This window comes from Ursus maritimus, unplaced genomic scaffold (genome assembly GCF_017311325.1).
Source record: "Ursus maritimus isolate PB19 unplaced genomic scaffold, ASM1731132v1 scaffold_34, whole genome shotgun sequence".
Lineage (NCBI taxonomy): Eukaryota > Metazoa > Chordata > Mammalia > Carnivora > Ursidae > Ursus > Ursus maritimus.
In genome coordinates, this window is record NW_024426008.1 from 18,561,480 (window position 1) to 18,587,101 (window position 25,622).

At 41.8% G+C, this 25,622-nt stretch overlaps 1 protein-coding gene across 14 annotated transcripts in view; it reads right to left on the bottom strand.

The window, feature by feature from the left end:
* Positions 1 to 25,622, bottom strand: part of PIP5K1B (phosphatidylinositol-4-phosphate 5-kinase type 1 beta) — a 298,246-nt gene that overhangs the window by 169,270 nt on the left and 103,354 nt on the right. For all 14 annotated transcript variants that reach the window (XM_040620276.1, XM_040620265.1, XM_040620269.1 and 11 more), the window contains 2 exons: positions 18,945 to 19,028; positions 11,602 to 11,670 (listed from right to left, as the gene is read on the bottom strand). In XM_040620276.1, coding sequence (XP_040476210.1) covers positions 11,602 to 11,670; positions 18,945 to 18,968 — 93 coding nt within the window. In that variant the 5' untranslated portion in view covers positions 18,969 to 19,028. The remainder of the gene's footprint in view (positions 1 to 11,601; positions 11,671 to 18,944; positions 19,029 to 25,622) is intronic.

The window sequence follows — 25,622 nt, forward strand, 5'->3', positions numbered from 1 at the left end:
TGCTTCTACTCTTCTGTTGGCGGGTTCCTTCTCACACTTGTGATCCCAGCCCTCATGTCACCTCCTTAAAGAGGCTCCCCGAAATACTTTAGCTAAAAGGGAGCACACCACCCTTGCTTATTTTCTTCACAGCATTTTAAGTTGAAGTATAATTGACATGCAACATCGTATTAGTTTCAGATGAACGACAAATTGGTTTGATACTTGTATATACTGCAAAGTGACCACAATATGCCTAATTTCCATCAATCACCATACAGAGTTACACTTTTTTTTTCTCATGATGAGGACTGTCAAGATCTACTCTTAGCAGCTTTCAAATACTCGATACAATATTACAGTCAATAGTAATATATATTGTATAGGCAATAAAATAATATAGTCATAATCACCATGCCGTACATTACATCCCTGTGACTTTTAACTGCAAGTTTGTACTTCTTGATCGATCCCCTTCAACTATTTTGACCACCCCCTATGCCTCTCCCCTTTAGCAACCACCAATCTCCTCTGTGAGTTCTGTTTTATGTTTGTTTTTAGATTCTATGTGTAAGTGAAATCATACACCATTTGTTTTTGTCTGACTTATTGCACTTAGCATAATACCCTCAAGGTCCATCCACGTTGTCACAAATGGCAAGATTTCATTCTTTTTTATGGATGAGTAATATTCCATTGTGTGTGTATATAGGTACATGTGTGTGTATCACAATTTTTTATCCATTTATCGACCAGTGGACATTTACGTTGTTTCCATATCTTGGCTATTGTAAATATCACTGCAACGAACATGGGGGCATGTAGATCTTTTTGAATAAGTATTTTTTTGTTTTCTTCAGATAAATACCCAGAAGCTAGATCATATGGTAGTTCTATTTTTCAATTTTTTAAGAACTTTCATACTATTTTCCACAGTGGCTGCACCAACTTACATTCCCACCAACAGTGCATGAGGGTTCCCTTTTCTCCACATCCTCACCAACACGTTATTTCTTCTGTTTTGGTAAGAGCCATTCTGACAGGTGTGAGGTGTGGATTTGATTTGCATTTTCCTGATGATGAGTGACACTAAGCATTTTTTCATGTTCTTGGCCATCTTACCTCTTCTTTGGCAAAATGTCTATTCAGATCCTCTGCCTATATTGAAATCATATTGTTTGGTTTTACTGTTACTGAGTTGTATCAGTTCTTTACATATTTTGGATATTAACCCCTTACTGGCTGAATTATCTGCCAATATCTTCTCCCATTCAATAGACAGTCTTTTCATTTCATTGATGGTCTCCTTCCCTGTGCAGAAGCTTTCTAGTTTCTAGTTTCTAGGATCTGCAGACAGCAAACAAACATAAACTAGTTCCATTTGCTTATTTTTCTTATGTTGCCCTAGCCTTTGGAGTCTGGTTCAAAAAATCGTCACCCAGACCAATGTCAAGGAGCTTACTGTCTCATTTTATTCAAGGAGTCTTATGGCTTGAGGTCTTACATTCAAGCGTGTAATTCATTTTAAGTTAATTTCTGTGTATGGTGTAGGACAGTGGTCCAGTTTCATTCTCTCGCATGCCACCATCCAGTTTTCCCAGCAGCGGTGCCTGAAGAGGCTGTCCCTTCCCCACTGTATACTCTTGCCTTCTCTGTCATAAATTAATTTACCATATATGTGTGGGTGTATTTCATAGCACTTTAAAAGTTAGTAATGATTTTATTATGTTTACGTCTTCTGGTTTGTCTCTACCACGACAATGCAAGCATTATTAGGGCAGGGACTATGTCTGTGTTGGCTTCTGTCCTAACCCCCAGGCCCAGCACGGTGCCAAGCTAAGTAAGTATTTGTCAGCTGACTACATGAACGAGTACACGGACAGACAATCAAATGTATGTCTTCTATCCCAGGCACTAACCACCATCCTTAAAAAATGCCGAAGTCACAGTATGAAAGCGTAGCTCGGGAGAATTACAATGTCCCCTGGACAGTCTGTATGTCAGCGGGGTGCTCATAACCCAATGCTCCCTGATCCATCATGCACAGCAGCCAGCAGCACATCTTGGGTGAGTAAAAAGCACTCCCATGAAATTAAGAATGGGTGCTCTTCACTGAGAAAAAAAGCACAGTTAGGCTTTGTGAACAGTTAAAACTTTTCCTTAATAACTGAACCCAAATGGTGTCTCCGGGTGCCTGGATGTACCTACATATTGGGGGTTCTTAATTCTACGGTCCTCCGAGACCACAGCCACCTTCCTCTGCCTCTCTCCCTAATGATGCACTGAACGTCTCATGGACAGCTTCCGCGCAGAGGGCTGCACTGTCTTACCTGCCGTGGGTGGTATAATAAAAGCCCAGACGCAGGATCTGCAGACAGCGAACCTGCCAGAAAACACAGGTGCACTATCTGGGGAACCCTGACTCCCACACAGGAAAATAACTTCCCAAGGATTCACCCTCCAGCCCAGGGCTTGCTTTATCAGTTCTTCCGTGCTACTGAGCAGGTTATTAGTGAGTTCTTCCTCTTCCTGAGACAGTCTGCAGAGCAGTTAGGTTTGAAATGCGTTCTTCTCCTGATAGAACAGTTCAAAATACAGCACCCCCTCTGAGGGGATCTCAATTTTTAGTTCTGGGCTCAAGAACGGTTTCGAAATCATTACTTTGTCATTTTATTTCCAGTGTTCCACACAGTGCCCAAGGGATCAGACTGTTTTTCTTTTCAAAACTAATATGTACTTTCTAGAAAAAGTTCTTTTGAGGCCACAGTTCAGATTCTCTATTATTAGAAGATATCTGTATCTATAACTACATATATCTCCATATTATTCAGAAGAGAAACACACTTTGGACAAGGCAAGTTGGCTTTTGAACCACTGAATTGGGGAAAACACGTTTGAAAATGATTCATTTCTACTTTGGTCCCATTCCAAAGGTGGCTAGTTTCATCTGTACCACTGGCCCCCATCATTCTAGTGGATAATTGAGAATGTTCCATTTTAATGTCACAGGCACCACAGGCTTCAGAAAACACTGCAGTGGTTTGGGTCTGACGCACCCCAGAGAGAGATGGTTGGGCTTCACACCCCAGTCTTATTCTGCCACTTACTTGGGTGCCCTGGGGCAGGTCACTGAACTGCTCTATACCTCAGTTTTTCATCTATAAAATAGCAACAGGGTTGTTAGCAGATTAAGTGAGTTAATAATTCTTAAGTGCTCAGACAGACGCCTGGCATATGCTAAGCCCTTGATAAATGTTGCTCTTCTTATTAACAAAGCTTTTAAAATTGCTTCCGATGGATAATAACTATGCCTTTCTTTGCTGAATTAGGTTTCCAGCTAGAATAAATTCAATGGAATTTGATACGTAAGATTCTTCTAGCGACCAATGACTCTAACTTAAGTAAGCAAAACTTATGAATAAGCACATCCTATTAGTGTTTGTGAAGTAGAGAGAAGACCAGAACCTAACCGATGTTGCTGGTCTTCTTTTCTGGAATCCACAATCAAGGATTCTAGAATGTCTCACTTCTGTGTTCTCAAGCAACTTCTAAGAGATACCTTTACAAATGTCTGTTAAGTGTCCAGGCAAGGGAAATGGGGTGGTAGCGATTAAAATGCAGAAGCGAGGAGCGCCTGGCTGGCTCACTCAGGGGAGCATGTGACTCTTGATCTCAGGGTTGTAAGTTCGAGCCCCCTGTTGAGTGTAGAGATTACTTACAAATAAAATCTTTAAAAAAAAAATGGACAAGCCATAGGCCTTGGGACAAGAGACTTGCTGGCCAGATCAGAACCCCCAAGATGTGAAGGGAGGCATGCAGATCGCCTGGATATATTCAGCCGTTTAATTTGAAAGCAAAAGCTACGTTGTGCCTTGAGAGCAGGAGCTCCAGTTTAGATGGCCCAGCAGGTTGCAGAAACACTGAAAACCCCAGGCGCCTGCCTGCCGTGAACACCAACCTCAACAATGGAGTCGTCGTTATTGCCCCGAAGAAAGCTGTACAGCACGTTTCGGGTGTTCTGGGGACACCAATGCAATGTTTAATGGAATCAGGGACAAAAAAAAAAAAAAGATGGAAATTCCATAGTTAATCAGAATGCCAACGTGTAGCAAACCTGAGTGGCTTAACATGTTAGACACTCCCTCCAACGTGTTAGACACTCTTAACATGTTAGACACTCCCTCCAACGTGAAGGTCAAGATAGGTCACTTAGAAATGAACAAGGCAAGGGAACACCTTGATGGGACAGTTTGGCTTCTCCTCCTATTTGAAGCTGCCTATTGTTTCTGCTTAATTACCTGAAATATATGGCTTGGAGGTCATAAAGGCAGATCTGTGATCACTTGCTTTCAGACTTAGTGAGGAAGGACACAAAACCACGGGTCACACTATACGGAAGCGGCAGGGTTTTGAGAGAAGATCTGTGCAGGTGGGTGGACGGTAATGGCAGATGATTCTCCATGCTTCTAAACCTAATGGGATTATTGAAAAATTTCCCTTCTCTGAAAGTGACGTACCTCATCTGCTTGCTGCTCAATTTAAAAGAAAAACATAATGGCAGCCCACCCTCAGGAGCACAACCTTTTCTTACTCTGAAGCCCAGCTAGAGAGAAGGCCACAGAGTCCTGCCCCAGCACTCACTGTCTGCTCTCCCATGCACAGGCCAGGCTGGAGCCAGCAACCAGGATGCTAACTGACCCATCTCCTCAAGAGCCCAGCAACCAGGATGCTAACTGACCCATCTCCTCATGAGCCCAGCAACCAGGATGCTAACTGACCCAACTCCTCATGAGCCCAGCAATCAGGATGCTAACTGACCCAACTCCTCATGAGCCCAGCAACCAGGATGCTAACTGACCCATCTCCTCATGAGCCCAGCAATCAGGATGCTAACTGACCCAACTCCTCATGAGCCCAGCAACCAGGATGCTAACTGACCCAACTCCTCATGAGCCCAGCAATCAGGATGCTAACTGACCCAACTCCTCATGAGCCCAGCAACCAGGATGCTAACTGACCCAACTCCTCATGAGCCCAGCAATCAGGATGCTAACTGACCCAACTCCTCATGAGCCCAGCAACCAGGATGCTAACTGACCCATCTCCTCATGAGCCCAGCAACCAGGATGCTAACTGACCCATCTCCTCATGAGCCCAGCAACCAGGATGCTAACTGACCCATCTCCTCATGAGCCCAGCAACCAGGATGCTAACTGACCCAACTCCTCATGAGCCCAGCAACCAGGATGCTAACTGACCCAACTCCTCATGAGCCCAGCAATCAGGATGCTAACTGACCCAACTCCTCATGAGCCCAGCAACCAGGATGCTAACTGACCCAACTCCTCATGAGCCCAGCAATCAGGATGCTAACTGACCCATCTCCTCATGAGCCCAGCAACCAGGATGCTAACTGACCCATCTCCTCATGAGCCCAGCAACCAGGATGCTAACTGACCCAACTCCTCAAGAGCCCAGCGACCAGGATGCTAACTGACCCATCTCCTCATGAGCCTACCTCTGGGGGAGACAGTCACATGAGACTGCCTTGCTCAGTACTAACAGAACTAATCTGATTGGAAATCAGAGGCCGAGGGACCTCACTTTAGCTAAGACAGACAGTGATTTCACACACTGGTATTCTACTTTTTCCAGGATGAGTCCAATCCTCCCTGCACAGCGAGGCAGTCAGCATATGTATTAATGACACTCCATCAATGAGAAAAATGAAGATACAGATCAATTACAGAAAATAAATGCTTCTTCTTAGATCGAACAATCTATGACTCATTACCATACGTTTAAAAGGTCATAAAAGTCGTCTTTCCTTCTAATGTGGTAAGGGCTGGCATTATTCCCTCTTACCCCATCACTGTCTACTTCCACTGATAGGGAAACTGGCTGGGACACTAAAATTAAATGAACAACTAAGGCCTTAAAAACAGGACACAACAAAATGGAAAAAACTAGAGAAAGTGGGTCAAGGACACTGGGTCCTAGTTTGCCATTCTGAGGGCTGCTATCAAGTGTGCTGGTCTTGGTGGAAATCAGGTAGAGAGACTGATGGTTGGGGTATTGGTGCCAAAGACAGGCTACCTCTTCGTCCAGGGGGGCCTGAAGCACTCATCCAAACCAGAATCTCCAGGGGGTGGGGGTGCTCCAGTGGGCAGGCCGGGATGGAAGGAGGAGTAGAAAAGGGAGGGGCAAGAGGTCTGGAATGCCCACCCTGGGTGGAGCCTTGAGAGAGGAAGAAAGGCAAATGGTGGTAGTAACAAATGCCCGGGTCAGTCCATGCCCAGCTGATGGGGGAAACGATGACCAATTCCAATGAACAAGTCATACAACTGGGACATCACACGGCCAGAGATTTTAATCATCTCTGTGACAGAGAACTGCAAGGTGACCTGGGTAAGTCACTGAATCACTCTGACATCTCTTTGTTATGGAAGAGTGGGGGAGGAGTGGGCAATTTCTTCACGTATAAAACAGAGCAAACTCAGATCTCCAGCATTAGAATTTTCCCTGAGCTTAGAACATTGTTAAAGTGAACTGATGGCCTGCCTTCTGCGTCCTTCGAAGTTTCTTACCTTATGAAAGAAATTAAAAATGTCTTCCTCAAATTTCTATAGTTCTAGCAGTGGTAGCACATTTCTAGTAGTTACTCTGGACACTTTCAGCCTTCATTGTGATTTGTACTGTTATTTCTTCAAGTCATTAATCTCCCAACCAACGTTGTGGTACTTCACTGACTGCGCTGTCCAACATGGTAGCCATTGGCCGCATATGCTTATCTACATTGATATTTAACTAAAATTAATGATTCATTCCTCAGACAAACCAGACACAGATTCCAAAGCTCAACAGGTACATGCACCTCGTTCCTACTGTATTAGTGCAGATGACAGGACATTTCCATCATTGCAGAAAGTTCTAATGCACAGTGCTGGCCAAGAACACAAAATTCACACCCCTCAAAATAGCTCTCAAGGCTACCTGTCACTTAGAGCCAGCCCATACCCCCCAAATCACTTGTACTTTCCCTAAACACTGACACTTAGCTTTGTTTAGGTCAGCTCGCCTCTTCCTCCAAGAAATCATGTTCAGCCCTGATTCTGTGCCTGTGCTCATCGGATTCCCCATCCCTTAAACAGATCAATTTGCAGTCACTAAGGAGTGGGATTTTCCATCATGCCAGAAGGCAATGGGGCATCTATAAAATCTGCAGCCCAGCAAAATGCTCTTGCTAATGAACGAGTTCAAGAAAAGGCCTTTTCCCCAGAAGACTGTAATGAGCTTTGGGCTCATCAGCACTTGCTAGAGGATTACGTGAAATGCCACCTGCTTTGGCACTTCATATCAATTTGAGTCATTATTTAATTTTTTCATGTGGGTCTTTTTTACCTTAAATAAACTTGTATGGTCATAGAGGGGAGGGAGCAGGTCTCACACACATTTCTTCTGCATTTCCCTTTCTTCCTACCTCACGTCTTTACTCAAACAGTGCAGGGGTTGCAGACGGACCATTGTGTGAAGGTCAGACGTGATCAGTAGTGTGTTGCATTACCCAGAGCATAGTTGTGAAAAATTCTGAATCAGTTGCCAACCTTTAAAAACTGGGAGATGTTGCATCAGAGTGCACATTTTAGTTTCTTGAAAATCAGTGTGTTGGGCAATCCTGGGCGAGGACTCACGCGTGGCTCTGTTGGACGGCATTGTGCATGCGCTACTTGCCCCTTTAAAAAAAACGGCGTATTCTCCTGTTGACCACTGTCCCCTGGGTAAGTTCACTCCCCTGTCACCTGCTTGGCCGCCGCAGGCTTTTGTGTTGACAGCTCTTTTGGAAGACACTGGATAAATGAGCTGAGAATGGAAATACTACACTCTGTAAACACAGCCAGGCAGCCTTTAATGCCTGCCTTCATGGCAACATGCTTGTCTGAAGCAGGTAAAGTCGACATTCTTATTTCGGCTATGAGCCAGAGACATGAGCCTCACCCACTGATTTCAGCTATTCTTTGGCTTATCGAGAACTGGTCATGGATTAGGGAAACAGTCAACTGAAAGAACAGAAAGCAGCCAGCTTCGGTAATCACGTGCAGATAATCAAGACTTAGAGGACAGCGTTGTCCCATGAACGGTGAGTGTTCCCTAAAAACATGTGGAAATCCCAGGACTCATGATGCTGAGCGTGGCTGGCAGCTGGTCCAATAAATCTGGGGCTCCAGAGAGGAAGCCCAAGCCTCCTTGTTAACTCTAACCCATAGTGATTTCTCCTCCTTTGAACCCTTTATTACAGACTACTGTCTTCTAAAGTTGTTTTCATGTCTTGTCCCTCCCACTCAACCCTAAGTTCCTTATAAACTCCTTTGATATCCTTCCCCTGTCCAGCACATTAGGTCAAGGGGTTCTTCACCTGGACTGCTTCAGTCAGAGGCAAAAACCCAATGGGTCATCAAAGCTGCTTATTAAAAAGGTGCATACCTCATGGTCAGGCCTTTAGGACTGGGAAAGACATTCACTTCCAAGTATTTGTAAAAAGGGACAATATTTAATGAAATGCATGGTGGCCTTGAGGACACTCATCTAGTCTGTTAGTTACCTTCCTGGTTGTTTGTCATTTGCACATTGGCCCAGCACAAATTTCGTCTTCATGAAGGTCATGCATAAAAAATATTAAGCTATATAGGATCAACTCATGCACCATGCTGGTAGAGATGAGAGAACAGGAAGCAAAACCACCATTTGTTGGAAACGTTAGTCCAACCAGCTACAGGCCCACTAGTCATAATATTCAGTCCATATTTGTTCACCTTGTCTGAACCACAAGAATGTTCCTCGTGCCCTTAAGTCAAGATTCACTAAACTTGAGAATTCTATCCGTGACTAATTTAATGACTCTCTCATAATAGAAAATGCAGTTAATTTGACATAAACTACATCTTTATGAGCCTCTGTAGGTTTGTAAAAAGACATGTTTCCTCTCTAAATGTACATAAACCATATGTTGACCAACCCGTGCTCAAATTATGCCAAGGAGCAGAGCCACATCTGGTTTCCAGAATGTACTTTCTACTCATTGCTGAAAAGAGGGATGATATTTGTTTATCTCCCGCTATCTGCTATGTCTTCCACTGTCCCAATTTTTCAAAACTCACACTCGGTGGTTTCTCTATCCCAGCTTCAAGTTCTTTCATGTGGGAAATGGTTCATCTGGGCCCAGAGACAAACACATTTCCAACAGCTAGTGAGGCTCTTATCAGCTCTGGTAACTCCATTATGAACACCCCCCGTTTGAAAATCTCCTTGCTTCATGGCGAAGACTTAAATTGAGTAGTTCAGCTGAGCTGTCAGCTGTGTAAAAACAACACTTTCTCTGCGTAGCCCCTTCTTCTTCCTCTGCGTATCGACACCATATTTATTGACGACTAAAGACTCAGGCACTATACAGTCTTTTTGGTGCTTTTCTCAGAGAAGCTAAATATGCCCTCCTCCACTGATTATCTTCCTCTTACATCAGAGAGCATCCAAAAGCTCCCATTGCCACCACACACTTAAAAAACAAAAAACAAACCATTGGTGTTTTTCTGTCAAGTTTCCTGCCTCTTCTCTTATTTATTGGATTGGAATTCCTTGCAATCTTAATATCTGATTTTTAGTTCTTATAACCTTACCAGTATTGCAGAGTCAAATACGCTATCAGAGGTGCTCATCGAAGAATCATATCTGTATTACTGAATACCTGCTTTACTAATTTGTGGTCAAGACAAACTGCACAAACCCCAAGATCTCATGGTCATGTTCCTTGTGTTACTTCTGCATCACTAAAGAAGTCCTGTGGGTCAGAGGTCAGTCAAGAACAGTGCATCAGGATGGTGACTGAGAAAACCACCCGAAACAGATGTGAAACAGTGACAGTCTGGCAACTTGACCATCTCTCTGCTGGTTCTCATGCTTGACTGAATTTATAAGGAGTCTTGGGTAACTGAGATGGGATTTGGTTTTCTACCTGTGTCTACAAATAAGTAACAGGGTACCGCTACCTGTGGCCAGATGGACACATTTTATACCCTATAACCCGACATCTGAGCTCTTGAATCTTCCCCCTACTCTGCCCCAACCATGTCATCACTTTGGGCGGCAACTCCCTGGTTATATTTCTACGTGTGGCTGAGAGGAAAGTCAGAAGAAAAGATTTATCAGGAAAAAGGGCAGAGTCTCCCACATGAAAATGGAGCAGGAAATATCATGGTAATTCCATAACCTGAACATGTGGTTGGATCAGAAGGTTCGTGCACTTTACGACAAAACGTCTTGCGAGCAATCCATGAAAGAGTAAAAGGCAAACGGAAAAGTTAAGATGGAACAAACTTTCAATACACAAACCTTCTACTCCCAAGATGGAAGGAGGGCACGGACTTTTAGAAGTAAAATGAACAATTTAAAAGCAGAAGCAGTGGTGCCTGAGAAGACATACTCCCCAGTAATGTGTTTGAACAGTAGCTTCCTTGCCAGGAGCCAAGAATTAATCGAAGTCAAAGAGTAGCAAGGTAAGATACCCTGGAAAGTCTGGAAGGGGATTTTTGTGAAATGGGCTGAAGACAGGGAAGCTGAGAGACTTAGAAAAGGGATGGGACAGAATTTCACGCTCCAATTTTTTTTTTCAAAATACAAAGGTAAAAAAATGTGTAAAATTTTGGTGGGAAGCAACAAGTCAATTAAAAGATTCACATATGCGGGGCGGGGGGTGCCTGGGTGGCTCAGTCGGTTAAGTGTCTGTCTTCCGCTCAGGTCATGATCCCAGGGTCCTGGGACTGAGTCCCACATCAGGCTCCCTGCTCAGTGGGGAGTCTGTTTCTCCCTCTCTCACTGCCCCTTCCCCTGCTCATGCGTGCGCTCTCTCTCTCTCTCAAATAAATAAAATATTAAAAAAAGATTCACATACTCGACACAGAACACTGCACACACATAAGGAATAAGGGTCTTCAAATAACTCCCTTCTGTCAACGTTCTCTATACAGCACTGTAACTGTGGTAGGTAGAAAAACGCCCCCGCCCACCCCTGCAAAGACGTCCACGTCTTAATCACTGTGACCCATGAATATGGTATATGGCAAGGAGGAGTTAAGGTTGCAAAAGAAATTAAGGTTGCTAACCAGCTGATTTTAAAATCAAGGGATTATTCTGGATTATGTAGGAGAGCTGCAAGTCCTCACAAGCATCCTTGAAAGGGTCAGAGTGATACAGCCTGACAGAGATTCAGCGGCCTTTGCTGGCTTTGAAGCTGGAAGGGAATCGTGAGACAGGGAATGGAGCCAGTGTGGAGAAGCAAGAGAAGCCAAGGGAACGGACGCTCTCCTAGAACCCCCAGGAATGAACGCAGCCCTGGAGACACCCGGATCCCGGCCCAGGGAGACCCGTGTCAGCCTTGTGACTACAGGATCATACATCTGTGTTGTCAGAACCACGGAAGGTGTGCTAATTTGGGACAGCAACAAGAAACTAAGGCAGTAATTCACACACAACTGCTTTACAGGGAGAAACAGCCGAGGAGAGATTAACACTCCAAGCAATGAAAGTGTTCCTTTCTCTGAGCTGAAGAAAGAAAACAAAACAGCCACTCACCTTTTTATAAGTTTTTTCTTCATTCTGTTTTCCAGGTGTGGCATCTCCATTTTCAGCAGCAGACGACATCTGCAAGAGCCAAATGGACCTCTGTGAATTTACAACTCTATTCTGAAATACCACAGGCTAATAATATTGTTAACTGGAGAATCTAGTTTGGTTCATTATGTTTTGGGGGTTATTGCTGCAGTTTCCAAGAAAGGAAGAGATTTCTCAGAATCTTAAAAAAAAAAAAAAAAAAAAGCTGTGTCCCTCAATCTTTCTAAACTAAATTTTGACCTCTAAATCATTTTGGTGGTATACTTTATTGGCCCCCGTGTGCTCTCACAAAAGTGGGATCGATGTCCCAGCCCAGATCATGGGTACAAGTTTCTTGCTATAAAGTCTTTAAAACAACAAAAACTTTCTTCAATTAAAGATGCTTCCTATAAAAGCATTTGGAAAGTACCAAAAAATAATCAGAACAAAAAAAGTACTCAATTCTACTGCCCCCGGGGTAACTCCACTCTTCACATTTGGGCATGTTTATTTCTACCTTTTGTTCCATGCACATTATACTAAAAATATTAGGATACCATCTCGACCCAGCAGTTTTCGATGAACACCGATGTAATATGCATTTGCTCACTTGATTATGAGCAGCTCATCGTAAGAATTTTTTTTCTTTTTTCTTTTTTTTAAAGATTTTATTTATTTATTTGACAGAGAGACAGCCAGCGAGAGAGAGGGAACACAAGCAGGGGGAGTGGGAGAGGAAGAAGCAGGCTCCTAGCAGAAGAGCCTGATGTGGGGCTCGATCCCATAACGCCGGGATCACGCCCTGAGCCAAGGCAGACGCTTAACCGCTGTGCCACCCAGGCGCCCCAAGAATTTTTTTTTTCTAGTTGCAAGAGACACCGTTGTGTGAGCACAACTATGTGTTAATACGTCAGTTAATAATGCCAATGTTGTTATTGAACACTACATCTGAAACTAAGGATGTACACTATGTTGGCTAATTGAACTTAAAAAAATAATGCTAATATTAAAGGACGGGGAGGTGGTCCAAGGGATTTGCTTCTGTGAATGATACAACAGTAATTATTTTGTGCTTCTATTTTTGTCCAATTTCAATGTTTTCTTAGATTCCTAGAATTACAAGGCCATTAAAAAGCATATGAGTAAATTTCTTTCCAAGAATATACCCATTCACACTATCACCAGTGAGCGGGAGCTCGTTTCATTACATGCTTAGAGGTATTATTTTAATAATCTTTGCTAATTTCATAGGTGAAAGAAAGCATCTGTCGATATTAATGTGCACTTCTGAAAATTATTGGTGATGGTTAACACGGCTGGCATATCTTTTTTGAGCTCTCTGTGTTTCTTCTGAGTTTTCTGTTACTGTTTCCATTTTTCTATGGGGCTCTTAGTGTTTTAGTTACTGATTTTTACCTATTACGTTATGCTTACTAGTGTTTTTCTTATTGATGTTTATGTATCAAGGTAATTAATCTGCCTGCAAGCACATTATTCATGTTTTCCATGCTCCTGTCTTTCATTTTATAATTATGACATAGAGAAGTTCTACGTTTTTCATACTCAACACTATTGATTACCTTTGTGATTTCATCCAATCTTTTAGAGCAAATATTTTTTTTCCATTGGGATGTATTAGATCTTTAAACATGTTCCTTCCACTTCTTAATGCTAAGAGTTTTGCATTTAACTATTAATTCATTTGAATTTTTAAAGCCAGTTACTTACATGGCAAACAAGGATAATGACATAATCAGGGAGCCATGACATTTAAGGGTCTTTTTTTTTTTTTTAAAGATTGATTTATTTTAGAGAGAGGAAGAGAGCGCAAGCAGAAGGAGCATAGGGAAAGGGAGAATCTCAAGCAGACTCTGTGTGGAGCTCCACGCAGGGCTTGATCCCACAACCCTGAGATCATGACCTGAGCGGAAACCAAGAGTTCGAGGCTCAACCAACTGAGCTATTCAGGTGCCCTGAGGGTCTTAAGTTGCATGAAGATGAGCAAGGAGGGGTAACTTCTGACTTTCTTGTAAGCCTCTGAAGCACATGTTATTTTCTTTCATTTTTTTAATAAAAAAATTTTTAAATTGAAGTATAATTGACACACGTTATATTAGTTTCAGGTGTACAACATCCTGATTTGACAAGTCTGTATGTTATGCTATGCTCACCACAAGTGCAACTATCATCTGTCACCATATAACACTGTCACAATACCACTGACTACATTCCCTATACTGTGCCTTTTATACTCTGACTTATTCCGTAACTAGAAGCCTGTGTCTCCCTCCCCCCTTCACCCATTTTACCCATCCCCCAACCCTTCCCCTCTGGCAACCAGCAGTTTGTTCTCCGTATTCATGGGTCAGCTTCTGCTTTTGCTTGTTTATTCATCTGTGTTTTAGATTCCCCATATAGGTGAAATCTCGCTTGGTGTTTGTCTTTCTCTGACTTATTTCACTTTGCATAATGCCCTCTAGGTCCATCCACAAATGGCAAGATCTCATCCTTTCTTATGGCCGAGTAATAGTTCATTCTGTGTGTGTGTGTGTGTGTGTGTGTGTGTGTGTGCGCGCCACAACTACTTTATCCATTCATCTACTGATGAACACTTAGGTTGTTGAAGCACATTTTAAATCTTGGGCTTTTAATAAATAGAGTGTGTGTTAAACCTAAGAATTTGCTAGCCATTTTGGGGCACCTGGATCGAAGAAAATTAAAGAATGGAATAGGGCAACCTCACCAGACCTATTGCTCCCTGCCCCTCATTCTCTTGGATTTACATTTCCATTTGTGTCCATATAACTAGCTGAATTATAATCTGTCCATTATAATACAGACAAGATGTTTCGCATGCTACAGCAAAACACTCACACTGTATATTTTTAAAATAACTGATTTTCTAGTCTCTTCATAATATTTTGGTGAGGTTTGAATATTATATAGGGGAATTACAAAATCTGAAAGGTCTAATAATAAAAGGCTGAGTGTAAAAAAACCAAACCAAAGCACTGATCGTGCCCTGCAAAAGCTCAAATTACATCTTTGCTTTAAGAATATATAGGTATTTGGGGCGCCTGAGTGCCTCAGTCCATTACGTATCTGACTCTTCATTTCGGTTCCTGTTGTAATCTTGGGGTCCTGGGGTTGAGCCCTGGGTCAGGTTCTGCGCTTGGCGCAGAGTCTGCTTGAGGATTCTCTCCCTCTTTCTCTCTCTCTCTCAAATACATAAACAAATAAATAATAAATCTTAAAAAAAAAGAATATACAGGTATTTATTTGATAATATATCCTTGAAAAGGCAAAGATTTTGATAACCATAAAAGTTACAGAAGAAATAGAAAAAGTAAATGATCTCACTACTCACAATTCTCAACTTCTCATTGTCAAAATAGATCATGAACAAATGTAAAGGCAAGCGACAAGATGGAAATACTGGCAGGGAATGTGCGTGGAAGCTTAATTAAATTGTGCGAAGCCTGTCACATAGTCAAGGGCAAACCTCCTACAGGTCTCCCCTTTCTCGTGTCAGCTTCAATTTTTCAGTCTATTTCATTCCCAACAGGGTTCTGCCGTTTCTTCCACCTTAAAAAATGAAAGCCTTTTCTGGATTCCACATCCCCCTCATTTTTTTTTCCTCCTTGTGTCAAAAGTCCTTGAAAAAGATGTTGCTCCTCTCAAGCCCTGATTCCTTTTCACATATTCTCTCTTTAATGCACTTTAATCGGGTGTTTGCTCTCAGCACTACCCTGAGAACCACCTCCTTGAAATCACCAATGACCTCCATGTTGCCAAACCCAATGGCTAATTCTAAACCCCCATTCTGCCTGACTATCAGATTATCAACATAGATGATCGCTCCCTCTTCCTTGACTGATTTTCTTCACTTGGCTTCTAGAGCACATACTCTCTTGTTTCTTACCCACACCCTCCCTGTACCTCCTCGGTCACTTCTCAGTCTCTTCAGATGGTTCCTCTTTCTATCTCTATAACCTCTTAATGTTGGAGTGTCCAAGACTGACTTCTTGGTTCTCATCTCTAGCCATGCTCTCTTTGGACTCTCCAATTACCATCTAGATCTCTCTTCTGGGCTCCAGATTTGCATATCCAATGGTCTTCTCGGTATCTTCACTTAGATACCTGACAGACATCTCAAATTGTGCAAATCTAAAATCCTATTCTTGATATTCCCTCCTAAGCTTCCTTCACTTGGACCTTCCCCATCTCACTTCATGGCATCTCCAACCTCTTGCTTCGCAGGCCCCAAATCTTGGAGTACTCCTTCTCTTATACCATGGTCAACATGTCAGGAAAGCCTCTGAAAGATGTCCAGAATCCAGTCACTTGTCACCATTCCTGCTGTGTGTTCATGGGCAGAGTCACCGTCTTCTTATGCATGTGTTATCCTTAGTGGGCTCCCAACGGGTCTTGCTGATGCCACCCTTGCCCTCCGACAATCTGCTCTCAGCCAGAGTGATCTAAACCTAATCTTTAGGCTTTAGAGTGATCTTTAAACCTAATCAGATCATTTTACTTTGCCCTTAAGACCCTACAGTGGTTTCCCATTTCACCCAAAGTAAGAGCCAAAGTCTTACGATGGTTGACATGGCTCTGTATGATTTACCCATCCTCTTCCCATTCCTCCTCTGACCTGCCCCCCTCCACTTCAGACACTCTTCTGTTTCTCAAACACACCAGAATGCTGATACATTAAGGTTTTTTGCTTGAGCTATCCCCACTGCCTGAACAATCTTCCCCAGACACCTGCTTATCTCCTTCAGGTCTTTGCTCAAATGTCAACTTCTATCTGATGCTTAGCCTGACGATCCTATTTTAAACTACAACCTATTTGGCATCTCCCTGCCCCCATTTCCTCTTAACTCTCTTTAATCTTCCTTCTTTCCTCCCTCCTTCCCTTCTTTTTTTTTGCCCATAGCACTCATCAGTGTCCAACATACTACAGAGTTTCCTTATTTATTACAGTGGGTTTTTGTTTCAGCCTGTCTCCTCCTGAAGAACTGAAACTCCACAGAGGCACGGATTTTAGTCTGTTTTGTTCACTGATGCACCTCAAACACTTAAACTACACCTGGCACATAGGAAGTGCTCAGTAAGTATCTGCAGAACAAATGGATAAATAAATTGATAAGAAAGGTAATAGCACCCCATTAGATCAATGCAGGCAGCATCGGATTCCAACTACTTGGGTGTTTTGTGCTTGGGAAGAGAGCTGACCCCCTGTAGGAAGATAATAAAGACATAACTTAGGGGTCCAACATCATCAATCACACTGTATGCAGGATTCTTTGGAAGGTGCCAGTGGCATGGCGACTGTGGATAGCTGGCATGGAATAAACGGCCATGTCATTAACTCCTTATAACCTTCCTCATCACTGAAAAAGACTTAGACTGTACACGATTCAATACAAATCATCTCCATGTAGGATTTAAAACTTTTTTTTTTAATGTAAAATACTGTGCAATATGCCACGTTTTCATTTTCCTTACATAACCAGCTCTCAAAACTCTCTGCAAACTACTTTGGAATGAAAGTAAGTTTCAAAATACACGAAGAAGGCTCTCTGATTTTTTAAATCAAATGTATAACTGTTCATTATCTTTCAGTAGTTTTAAAATTTAAAAGTAACTTTTAAATTTAAAAAAGTAATATTTGTTTTCTTAAGTAAAACAGGTATTTTATTTGAAAAAAAAGAATAAAACTATCACTTTTAATCCAACTACCCCCAAATAATAATTGTTAATATTTGACTATTCTACCATTTGATCTTTTTCAAATGTCTGTTTTGTTTATTTTTAACAAAACTGGGGTCATACATTATATACAAACTTGCACTTGCCCTTTCCACTTTGTCATAAACATTTTTCTGCATCACTAAATATTAATTATAAAAAATGTCTAATGTCTAAATAATTCTATCATAAAAATGCATCATGGTTTGATATTTATTAGTGGACACTCAGGATTCTTTCCATTTTTCTGTCATAAATAAATCTGTACTCTGTGTTCTTATGTTTCCAACTGCAAGTCTACAACATCTGCCAGAGATTCTTCGAATAATGTCTACTGGGTAAAATATACCTACTTTCAATCTCTACCAGCCACAACAGTTTTCCCTTAAAATCACAGAAAACACTTGGCCAATTCTGGGCAAACAAATCATTTTATTTTGCATCTATGATTCATGGTAAGGACAGACATCTTTGTCATGTTTCTTTGGTTCTTTGTATCTCTTTGGTGAATTATCTCTATGAAGCTCTAGCCCATTTCTCTCCTAGAGTACGTTTGTGTCTCCAGCTTAGTGCGTGCTAATGACAGTGAGAGCTGGATTTTCTTCAGCCTTCAGCTGTGGACTAGAAGCAACAGAATGAAGACTTCCCTAAAGGATGCGATGTCAGGCATTTCGCCTCCAAGACTTGGAAGATTTGAAAACCAAAAAACTTCAAGAGCAACTCTGTAGGGTCTTTGGAAAAACCACCTTAGTGAGGGGTTGGCTAGCTGGCATGAATGCAGGACAGAGGATGAGATGGTCTCTTTTTTTCACTTTGTAGGGCACCTCGGAATGGACAGTAGGGAAGAGCACAAAATAGACAATAACGATAAAGGAGCACCACGAAATGTTGTCTGAATTCAAAGGTGTTTCTTAAGGTGATGTTTCACCAGGGTCATGTGGACTACTCATCAGGATGTTTGTGCAGGGAGGGAAATGAGATGCTGAGGAATGTTCTGGTAACTGCAAATGGCCATTTTGAAATGGCCACGGTGGTAATTACTATTTGTTCTTAGACTTGTTCCTGCACCAGTTAAGGTACATCATTTATAACCACGGGAGCTGAGATAAGTATGTTTTAGAAAGATTATATATAATTGTATTCATTTCTATACCCGTATGCAAGGAAGGAAGAAAGAAATTCGCAAAACTACTGGTGATTATCTGTGGATGACGGGGTTATGAATGCTTTGGGTTTTCATTTTATATTTTGCTATATTCTCCAAGGATTCTGCAATGAGCAGTCTACATTTGACAATAAGGAAAACACTAATGCTATTCAAAAACTGAACCGCCTGTAGTAATCAAGAGCAGAAACCACATCCAGATTCTGCTCTGCCCCTTGAGGCATGCTGACATTCACAAAATTTCCTATGTTTCTATTTGCTTGTCATTTGTTTTAAATTTGATAATGTCAAGGTTTAAGGTCATGAACTAGAACATGATTTAGAATATTTGTAAATAAATATAAAAGAGGTAAGAGCTCAACAGTGAGTCAGTTGGAATTAATTAAAAACATAGACTATATTTCCTTACCTTGTAAATGAAATGGCAAGTCATCTGTAGTCAGTCATGATGGGTGACCTATTCATTGTTGAAACTGTTTTCCTTCCCAAGTTCCTGTTAAAACAGAAATCACTGGTTATTACTTATTTCCATCTCTACCTCAGCTCCCCAAAAAGATCAGAGCTGCCTATGGGGATAACACAATGACGTCAGTTTAAGCCAAAATAAAGGAAGGACCTAATGTTAAAAATGGAACTAGAAAGGTATTAGAAGAAAATATAGGGGAATACCCGTGTAATTTCAGGTTGGTTGTCTTACCGAGTAAGACAGTAAACCCATAACCCATAAAGGAACAATGAGCAGATCTGATCCTATGAAAATTTAAAATGTCGACATGACAAGATACCATAAACAAAGCCAAAAAATGAACGATGGTTTTCAGCTCATATGACAGGGTTAGTGTCTAATATACTAGGAGATGAGACAAATTGACTATAAAAGAAACAAGCCAAACTACACAATATAAAAATAAGCAGAGGACATGAACTGGAAATATATATCACCAATAAGCCTGTGGAAAGGGTAAGCCCCATTAATGATAAGGGAACAGGAATTAAAATGACTGAGATGCTATTATCTGCCCATCAGGCTGGCAAACATTTCAAAGATGGCGGACATCCAGGGCTGGTAAGTATGTCAATAAGCAGGTATGCTTCCTGCACCATTGGATTGACGCTTCAACCTTTTTATAGAAAGGAATGCAGCAATGGTCCTTCAAATAGTTAATGTACTTATCAAGTGTGGCACAACTTCTAAGATTCTTTCCCAGAGAAATACAAGCACCAGAACTTTAAAGATGTTTGGATAAGGGTGTTTATTCCTGCTTGGGTTACGAAAATATGATTATAGTTCTATCATAGTGTCCTGTATTTCTTTTCGGTCTTTGCCTTAAAATTTCCATAACAATGCTGGCCAGTGTATAATGTATGTATAAGAGTGTCCTTGTGAAATGTACTCCTTGTTTTTAAAAATATCTTTTCTTTTCTTATTTAATAATTTTACTTTGGGGTTCCATTGTGGTTGATGCACACTACTTCTGTTTTCCTTTTATTTGCATATACTTGACATATCCTTGTCCATTTAACTTTTTAAGTAGTCATTTTATCTGTGTTCCTTACAAATAGCTTAAAACCAGGTTTTTTGTTTTGCTTTTGCCAATTTAAGAGTCTGTCATTTGAAACGGGATTTCAACAAATTCATATGTATTGTGTTATGATTTTTTTAAAATGATTTTATTTGAGAGACAGAGAGTAAGATAGAGAGCACATGAGCAAGGAGAGGGGGAGAGGGGGAGAGGGAGAGGGAGAAGTAGGATCCTGGGATCATGACCTGAGCAGAAGGCAGACGCTTAACCAACGGAGCCACCCAGGCGCCCCCATTGTGTTATGATTATATTCGGTTTGCTTCTATCATATTGCTTACTAGTAACTACAATTTATTGTTACATTTCTTCTTTGCTGGATTAACCAAATCATAATCCCATTTTTTTCCCTCCTAGTAACGAAAACATTTGATTCCATGTATATCTGCTTAGTTATTCTATTTTTAAATCATTAAGAAAATCTACGCTTTCCTATCAGCTCCGTCAGGGTCTGCCTCTGTGAAGAGCCACCTCACCCCGGCGATGGCCTCCCTGGGGTTGCCCACGTCCGTGACTGAATGAGGAGGCAGCTCTCCACCAAATTGGGCTGGCTCCACGGGTCCTGCATAGGAGCCTGGCTTCTCCCTCTGCTTGCCCAGCTGTGCTCCCTCCCCCCTCCCTTCACAGGTTCTATTTGTCTCCACACGTGTGCCTCAACATGGCAGAAATTTATCCTCTCACGGTTCTGGAATCTGGAAGTCCAAAGTGAAGGTGAGAGCGGGGCCATGCTCCCCCTGAGGCTCTGGGTAAAATCCTTTCCTGCCTCTACCTGCTTCTGGTGGGGGCCACTGGGCCTCGGTATTCCTTGGCTTGTGGCTGCATGGGTCCTGTCATCAGACAGTGTTCTCCCCGTGTGTCTGTCTTCACACAGCATTTTCCTCTTCTTATAAGGACATCAGTCACATTGCATGAGGGCCCAGCCTCATGACCTCATCTTAACTGGGTGACATTGGCAAAGGCTCCATTTCCAAATAAGGTCATATTTGCAGGTAGCAGGGGTTCAGGACACAATTCAACTCATAACACAGGTGTGGACCTCTCTAAGTATCTTGCACCCAAAAGTCTGTTTCATTGCCTGTTTCCACAGAAACCAATGCATGACATCTCTTCTCTCTTCCTCATCCACAGGAGGTATTTTAGAATATTTTACTTTCTCACCGACTGTTTCACTTTGAGCTCCTAAATATCTCCTCTTAATCCACATGGCTCTTCTGTTTGAAGAAATCTTCAGTGAAAAGTTACAGTTTATAGTCACATTCTCATCATTTTTTTAGACTTGATCATTACAAGGTTCCTTGCTCATCATTGTTTCTTTGACTCTTGATCTTCCCCTATCGTGACAACTTTTTCTGACTCAACTTCATTTGGTTCGAACACTTCTTAATTTCCTCAGCAGTGGCACATTGATGGCCCACTTTGAGTCACTCCACATCCAGAAATGTCTTTCTTTTGGCCTCATATATGACCAGATTTCTTGGCTAGTTACAGGATTCTTAGCTCAGTCCTTTTCCTTCAACTTTCTATAAATACAGCATTTCTGTGTTCTTGCTTCCTGGCTCACAGGTGAGTAGTTTCATGCTAGTCTGACGCCCCTGCCTTGGTAACTTACTGGTTTTCTCTGTCTAGAAACCTATGAGAGTTTTCTCTGTCTCTCTCTTGTGAATGGAAGTAGAATGGACACACAATGTTTGTCATAATAGTTTCAGGCTTTCAATATAATGATTCAACAATTCATCATATTTCTCAGTGCTCATCAAGGTAAGTATACTCTTAATCCCCATTATCTATTTTCCTCATCCTCCCACCCACTTCCCCTCTGGTAACCACCATTTTGTTCTCCGTATTTAAGAGTCTGTTTTTTCAGTCTCTTTTTTGTTTGTTCATTTGTTTCTTAAATTCCACATATGAATGGAATCACACGGCATTTGTCTTTCTGAAGTATTTCACTTAGTATTATACCCTCTAGGTCCATCCATGTTGTTGCAGATGGCAAGATCTCATTAATTTTTATGGCTGAGTAATAATCCATTGTATAAATATACCACAACTTCTTGATCCTCTAGTTTAAGAGTGGATACTTGGATTGATTCCATATCTTGGCTGTTGTAAATAATGCTGAAATAGACAAAGGGGTGAATATATCTTTCAAATTAGTGTCTTTGTTTTCTTTGAGTAAATATCCAATAGCAGGATTACTAAGTCCTGTGGTAATTCTATTTTTAATTTTTTGAGGAACCTCCACACTGTTTTCCACAGCAGCTGCACCAGCTTGCATTCCCACCAACAGTGCATGAGGGTTCCTTTTTCTTCACATCTTTGCCAACATTTGTTATTTCTTGTGTCTTGGATTCTAGCCATTCAGACAGGTGTGGGGTGATACCTCATTGTGGTTTTGATTTGCATTTCCCTGAAGAAGAGTGATGCTGAGCATCTTTTCATGTGTCTGTTGGCCATCTGGATGTCTTCTTTGGAGAAACATCTATTTAGGTGCTCTGCCCATTTTTAAATTGGATTATTTGGGCTTTATGTGTGTTGAGTAGTATAAGTTCTTTATATATTTTGATATTAACCCTTTATTGGATATATCATTTGCAAACATCTTCTCCCATTCAGTAGGTTGCCTTTTTGTTTTGTTGATGGTTTCCCTTTCTGTGCAAAAGCTTTTTATTTTGATATAGTCCCAATGGTTTCATTTTTGTTTCCCTTGCCTCAAGAGCCATATCTAGAAAAATGTTTCTAAGGGTGACATCCAAGAAATTACTACCTGTATTTTCTTCTAGGAGTTTTACGGTTTCAGGTCTCACATTGAGGTCTCTAACCCATTTTGAGTTTATTTTTGTGTATGGTGTAAGGAAGTGGTCCAATTTCATTCTTTTTCCTGTAGCTGTCTAGTTTTCCCAGCACCATTTGTTGAAGAGACTGTCTTTTCGCCATTGCATATTCTTGTCAATTTTGTTGTAAATCAATTAACCATGTAAGTGAAGGTTTATTTCTAAGCTCTCTACTCTGTTCTGTTGATCTGCCTATTTTTGCGCCAGTACCATACTGTTTTGATTGCTACAGCTTTGTAGTAGGTCTTGAAATCTGGGATTATGATACCTCCAGCTATGTTCTTCTTTCTGAAGACTGCTTTGGCTATTTGAGGTCTTCTGTGGTTCCATACAAATTTTAGGATTTATTCTAGTTCTGTGAAAAATGTCGTTGGTATTTTGATAGGGACTGCATTAAATCTGTAGATGGCTTGGGTAGTACGGACATTTTAACAATATTGATTCCTCCAAGCCATGAGCATGGAATGGGTTTCCATTTGTTTGTGTCATCTTCAATTTCTTTCCTCAGTATTCTATAGTTTTTGAAATTCAGGTCTTTCACCTCTTTGGTTAAGTTTATACCTATGTATTTTACCATTTTTGGTGCAACTGTAAATGGAATTGTATTCTTAATTTGAGAGCTTCCTCTTTTAACACAGAGTGCAAGAATTCCATGAGGATAGATGTGTCTTTTTTCACTAATCCTGCCAAGTACAGGGAAACTGACAAGAAGCTATTACATTGAGATCCAATGACTGGACTTAAACCATGAATAATATTTAGGCTATCTGAATGAGGAATGAACGGACTGCATCTCCTTCAGGCAATCCTCCATGAAAATTATTTCTCATAACCAACCTTTTGATAAGAATTGGACAGTGGAGCACTCAAAGTCAGAGTCTCTGGCAAGACCCTGGAATGTAGAAATTCGAGTGGCCAAGTAAGGGCATAATCCTAAGACTCAGGTCTCCTTAGGAAATGTGATAACATGTAATCGGATACAGACTCCCAGTTAGAACTTATTTTCTTAAATTATTTCTGACACGAAACAGAGCCCACTTACAGTGTCATACAGTTAGAATGTTGAGACACCAACTCCGATAACCACGATACATCCCAAGCAATGAGATTTTTTTTTTTTTGGACTATTTAATTGCTTAGCTCTCCCTTCTTATATTTAGTATCTGGATTCTGTTAGCTTCAGGAATAAACAATTTACACAATTTCATAGCTTTCTACATGTCTGTGTTTTCCCTTATTTTGAGGGAAGGAGAGACACTGTCATTTATTGAGCAACAACTATGTGTGAGAAGCTATCACATACATGATCCCATTCAATGCCGCACATAACCCCTTAGCATCCTCCAACTGCCCCTGTGTTGCCGCCACATGTAGCTGACCGTCCTGTAACCCCCATGGGAGGTCGCCATTTTTAATTTGGCCAAGGCAGGCTCTCCTGCTGTGACCTGGTCTGTAGAAGTGAAGCCCTTAGTAGTGGGGGCCTGACCACAGCAACTCCCTCCCCATGCATGTCCACCTCAGCCTGGCCCTGTGGTTCCCTATGCCAGGGCTGGGCAGCGCAGCCCCCCAGGGAGCTTCCCGAAAATGCAGAGTCTCGGTCCGCAGGCCACAACAACTACATGACTGCCTCTGTGCGGTGGGTCTGGGGGATCGGGGTTTTCAGCATGCTTTGGATGCTGTATCTAAGCCAGCCTAACTCGTAAAGGCAATAAAGCCATTTTACTACTTCAAAAGAGTTGTCAGGGTCCAGTAGCGAAAATGGAAACCATTCTGGGTGAGTTAAAGCAAGGGAACTTGGGCGCCTGGGTGGTGTAGTCGGTTAAACATCTGACGCTTGGGTTCCGCTCAGGCGATGATATCATGGTTGTGGTATCGAGTCCTGAGCGTGGAGCCTGCTTGACATTCTCTCTCTCCCTCTGCCCCTCGCACTAGTGCTCTCTCTCTCCCTGTCTCCCTGAAATAAATAAACTAAAAAAAAAAAAGAGAGAGAGAGAGGAACTTAATACACAGAATTAGTTAGAAATGTGATAGGTTGAGCTGAAAAGCTAAGCAAAAATGGCAACGAAATGCAGAGACCGCCATCAGCAGGAAGCCACTCATGCTTTAAAGGCTAGAGGCACCCCAACAGAAAGGGGTGTTAACAGACCTCAAAAGCTGGAGGTTATCTGTTGGGACCAGAACATCATAGTAAAGATTGACTGGCAGAAGCTAGAACCACAGAAGGAGAGGTATGTTTGGAGGCATGGGGAAGACAGAGTCACTGATGGAGACACCCCTCAAGGCAGAGGGAGAGGGATAAAAAGCCTGGATCTCCCTTACCCTCTGTACCTGCCAATCTCTGTCTATGGCTCCCATGGACCAGCCCACTGAAAACTATCTGACACAAAGAGCCTGGAAATGCATCCCATAAGGGATGACTGCCCAGTGATAGAGAATAGAACAAGAGTGACATATGGCTCTGAGGACAAACAGGCCGACGACAGGCCACAGAATGACATATACAACTGTAATGAAAGTAGGAAAGCAGATGTGAGCTCATGATATGCATAAGAAAGATGATTCTTAAAGGAAATATGGATTGGGAGGTAGGCCAGGAGCTGGTACAAACATTTCTATTTTTATGACTCTGGGGATCTGCAAAGAGCTTAAGCAGGTGGCTACGAAGCAGCCAGGCTC